This window comes from Podarcis vaucheri (assembly GCF_965113315.1).
Source record: "Podarcis vaucheri genome assembly, chromosome: 5".
In the NCBI taxonomy this organism is placed as follows: Eukaryota; Metazoa; Chordata; class Lepidosauria; order Squamata; family Lacertidae; genus Podarcis; species Podarcis vaucheri.
Window position 1 is genome coordinate 27,523 of NC_138763.1, and position 5,126 is coordinate 32,648.

At 42.0% G+C, this 5,126-nt stretch overlaps 1 protein-coding gene across 1 annotated transcript; it reads right to left on the reverse strand.

Annotated features, from left to right (window-relative positions):
* Positions 1-1,885: 1,885 nt before the first annotated feature.
* LOC309532387 (vomeronasal type-2 receptor 26-like) lies at positions 1,886-4,844 on the reverse strand. The gene is made up of 2 exons (XM_082222551.1): positions 4,749-4,844; positions 1,886-2,895 (listed from the first exon to the last, which is right to left on the reverse strand). Exons 1-2 carry the CDS (start codon positions 4,774-4,776, stop codon positions 1,994-1,996), a joined length of 930 nt encoding a protein of 309 aa, XP_082078677.1. The 5' UTR covers positions 4,777-4,844; the 3' UTR covers positions 1,886-1,993.
* Positions 4,845-5,126: the final 282 nt, after the last annotated feature.

The window sequence follows — 5,126 nt, forward strand, 5'->3', positions numbered from 1 at the left end:
AACACCGGTTGGGAAACACTGTCCTATTCTAATTAATTCAAGAGGGTTCTGGAAGCTTCTCTGTGTGAAAGAAACTGGTGCAAACTGTAAGTTTCTAGTTGACATGTACGTTTCTATTCTGCCTAGAAACAAGCAGAAGATTCATGATGTTTGGGTTATTCCTTCAGAAAAGCTGAGTACAGCTGCCATAAAGTGGTTCTGTTATCTCTTTCTGTCACGGTCATGCTGACTATAATAATAAGGCCAGAAGGAGCCTCGGTTTCACTTTTCCATCTTTTTTTTCTTCTGGTGTTCTGTACACAGTATGCTTAGTGTTAAGGTTTTAGTCTTATTATAAATTATTGCAAGTTTACATTAAGTCTGTTGCAACTAGATTCCTTATGGACAGGGCCAATCCTGAATGTATTGGATTTGTGACCATTATGCTCATTTGCCTTCAGTAGCAGTAGCAAACTGCTATTAATTGCTACAAACTCCCTTGAATGGTGTCCAATGGTGGTGCTACACTGATTTACACCAGAGCCTGGCATTTTAGGGACTGCATGAACTATAGCCTGGTCTTTGTATTTAGTAATGGCTCTGTGATCATCAATGTTCCTGAAGAGGGTGTTCTATTTCTCCCTTCACTCCCCCTCCCCCCAAAAAAACCCTGCTGAGTGCCAGGTATGTAAAAAATGATGAAGAACAGCGTATACTTTGGGGGTTAAAATCACGGCAGAATAATCTGGTGGGAAGCAGACCCTAACCTGTGTCCAGATCCACTGGTCAACAACACGAGGGTTTTATATCTTTCTTTCTTGTTCAGATTCTGACTGATGGTCTTGCCAATGACATACATTGTGTACGAGGATGGAAACCAGTAATTTTGACAATGAGAGGTGTAACGGTAATTTCCCCTGAGTGTTGATGTTCCTTGAAATTGCATCATGAGCAATTGAAGTAGTAGGGGTTTTTTCTACCTAAACTCTACAATTATTTTTTCTTCCTTGAATGAAATGCAGTTGGTTGCAATTAGCTAGGAAGGCTGCTTTGTCCCTGACTAGAGATAAATTATCACACATGGCTCACACACACTTGACATACACCAACATCATCGTCATCTTTACCCAGCCTTCTCCATAAAGTTCCCAGGTGAGTTGTACACACACACTGTCAAAAGTCTGAACTTAAAGCTATGGGCACCCAAGTGGTGGCTGCAGACACCCAGGGTGTCATCAGTGCCTCCTATGGAGACCATAAGGGATATTGTTTTTCCAGTTCTGATGGTTTATGACATTTGTTTGCATAATGCGCAAGAATATCTAAACTAGTAATTTTGGCATGGATAGGTGTTATTATAATTTCCCTTGAGTACTGATGACATTTGAAGTTGCATAATGAATGGCAAAAGTTTTCCTTTCTTTTCTGTTTTGAACTCTACAACAATTATTTTCTTCTTTGAGATATATGTAGTCAGTAGCACTTGATGAGGAAGTTGAAGGCCGCTTTTGTCCTAGAGAGAGGTTGTTGTTATTACTAAATTTGTTGCCTGCATCACACCCTAAATTCCAGGGGTGCCAACTTGAATAAAATAGGGGGGCAGGTAAGCCCCACCCCACATAATTGATCACAAGATGTGGTGCACTCACCGCATTTGAATGGCAGTGCACATTGACCTGGGTGGGGGGCCTGGACCCCTCAGATATTTTTTGATCAATCTATGTTTTGGGCAGTTATGCACAGTTTCTGGTCCTGATTTATAAATGTGGATAAGACTCTATAGGGTCCAAACTAACCCAAACCTGATTTACCCTCCCCTGCATCCACATCCAGATCATGATAATGATCCAGAAAATAGAGTTCCCCGGTCTGGAGGTGGTCAAGAATAAGAAAACTAAACCCAGAGGAAACTGATGAGACACAAATTTATTCAAAGATCAAGATCAGAGGTCAGAGTGAATGATAGTCCGGGACTACTCAAGCTCTAAGATATGGACACACACACACACACACACTATTTTCTTCCCCTTATTAGGCTTTCCTTGTTGTTCAGGTCAGACCTCAGCACAATGATGTAGCATTTAGGGAAAAAGATGCAACCCAGTAACCCAGCACTGGAGGACAAGATGGAGAAGACCTCCACGGCTACCATGTATTTCCCTTTGGTGCTCAGGTAGGTTGGAACAAAGGTCAGCCAAACACTGCAGAAAACCAACATGCTAAACGTGATAAATTTGGCCTCGTTAAAACTGTCGGGTAACTTTCTGGCCAGGAAAGCCACAAGGAAACTCACAATGGCCAGAAAACCCATATAGCCCAAAGCACAATAGAACATGGCAGCTGAACCCTCATTGCATTCCAGGATGATCTCACTCTTCAGTGACTGCATGTCTGTATTTGGGAATGGAGGGGAAGCACTTAGCCAAAGGGTGCAAATGCCAGCTTGAAGGAAAGAGCAGGAAAGGACCACACAATTGGCCAGCCCCTTCCCCACCCATCTCCTCATTCTGGATCCGGGCTTGGTTGCCATGAATGCTAGAACCACGGTGATGGTTTTGGCCAGAATACTGGAAAGGGCCACCGAGAAGACGATGCTGAAAGTCATTTGTCGGAAGAGGCAGGTCCCTTTTCCAGGCTGACCAATGAAGAGCAAGGAGCAGAGGAAGCAGAGAAGGAGGGAGAGGAGGAGGAGGTAGGTGAGGCTGCGGTTGTTGGCTTTGATGATGGGCGTGTCCTTGTGCTTCGCAAAAGTCGCCAGCACGAAGGTGGTGATCAGGGAGAAAGCCAGAGCGGAGACAGCTAAGCTGAGCCCTAACTTTTCTTGGTAGGAGAGGTAGCTCAGCCCCCTTGGAACACACCCTGTTTGGGCCTGGTTTGGGTAGTTTTCTTCTGCGCACTTGACACAGGCATCCATATCTGGAGGGTGGAGGAACAATTAAAAATGTCAAGATGATGACCTTCATCTACCTGAAAGAATCGGTTATGGCAGTCAATGAAAGTGGTCTGGTTTGCCAGAGCTTGAATCTGGATTCTAAATAACCTTTATTATATGTAAATTTACATATAACTTAGACAATACATACAATACACACCACAACATAGACACACCATAGACACTAACTTCTGATTCCTCTCATTGTGCTATTTTACATTTTGTTAGTCTATGCACATTTCATTGTTATTGTTTTACTTTCCCATTTATTATCCAGAAAATTTTACTATGTACTTTCTCTATAATTCAAGATTCATTCTAAGTCTGTCAGGAGATTAACATCGTCACAGTAGTTTTTAAGATATTCTTTAAATATTATCCAATCTTTATTAACTTTCTCTATTGAGTTTCCTCTTATTCTCCCTGTCATTTGGGCAAGTTGTAAATATTCTATCATTTTCTCTTGCCTATCCGTTTTTGTGGGGCTGTTATCACCTTTCCAATTCCTTGTTATCCAATTTTCAGCCACTGTGGTTGCATACATAAAAAGAGGTATAGGATTTTTCTTAATCTCCATGGACATGATACCTAACCGCAGGGCTTCAGGTTTTTTTGAAATTGAGAATTTGAAAATCTTTTTGAGTTCATTATATATAACACCCCAAATTTCTCTTATCCTATTACACTCCTACCACATGTGCATAAAGGTACCTACCCCATTTTTACACCTCCAACAAGCATTTGAACTATTCTTATACATCTTGGCCAATTTGGCCGGGGTTAGGCACCATCTGTATAACATCTTCATCACATTTTCTCTAAGATTGTAATGTGCATTGGACCTGATGTCCTCCTTCCACAGCCTTTCCCATTCGTTTGTATATATATTGTGTCCAATATCTTGGGCCCACCATACCATAACCAATTTCACCTCCTCCTCCAAGTCTGGACTAAGACTTCTGAGCTCCTGTGTTCTGATTCAATACATGATATCCAATCACAGAACATTTCAGGATTTGGGCTACTGCCATTGGCCCTTAAACTCTAAGTTATGATGCATAGCTTGGGAGTTAAGACAGCCAATCACATTGAGAGTGGGAGTGGCCTAGCTCTTCAGAAATGTATAAAAGCAGTTACTATGCCCCTGTTGGCCAGTTCTGTTAGTTCAATAAGGTTTCTTGGTGTTACCATTGCGTCTTACTTTGTGGGAACCCAGCTACACTTCAAGGGCCTCCTAGCCACCTGAATCTATTTGTGGCCTGAGGTTTCAGTAAAGAGCTTTTCTTTAGGTATGGAACTCCCTGAGAATGAATCCTGCTTTCACATTTTTTAAAAATTCATCTCATTGATCACATTGCTGATGTGTGTGATTTAATGACCCCTTAATAGTCAGTGTTTTAATGGAAAATATATTGTTATTTAATCCTATCTTTCTTCCAATTCTTGCAATGCAGCATATATCACTCCCCTCATTAGATCTTCACAATATAAAGGTCTGGTGACTTCTGTTTCAGTGTATCTGAAGAAGTTTGCATGCACACAAAAGCTCATACCAAGAACAAACTTAGTTGGTCTCAAAGGTGCTACTGGACATTTCCCGCCCCTCCTGTTTGGTAAGATAGTGACTGAATCATAGAATCATAGAGTTGGAAGAGACCACAAGGGCCATCGAGTCCAACACCCTGCCAAGCAGGAAACACCATAAGGTCTGACTGGCATAAGGTCAAAATGTCCTTGTTTGTTTGAAACATAATTTTAAAAATAAAGTTGCTTGTTTAGTTTTCTAATGTATGTTTAGTTTTCATATGTATTGCAGAATGCATTCAAGGGGACATACATTTTCCAAAGAAAGGAGGAGCAAGCATATTATGCTAAGTGAGTGTCTCGATATCTCTGTCCATGTTGCCTCTTACCCTTCTGATTTGAGATCGTCCCTTCTGGACATGGAAAACAATCATAGCAGCAGAATTTCTCTCCCTCCTTCTTTTTCCTGCTGGAGCCAGGATAGCAGTTGTCATTGCACACAGAAACTGGCAGTCCCTGCACAGAAACACGGACAGGAGATTAGTAGGAATATATGAACCCTCATGATGAAGAGAGTGTGCATGGGCCACCTGGGTCTGTGGACATTTGTTAGCCCCTAGATCAGTGTTTCTCAACCAGGGGCCATATAGCCCCCTGGAGGCCCCCAGGATATTCCAAAGGAGCCGCAGGT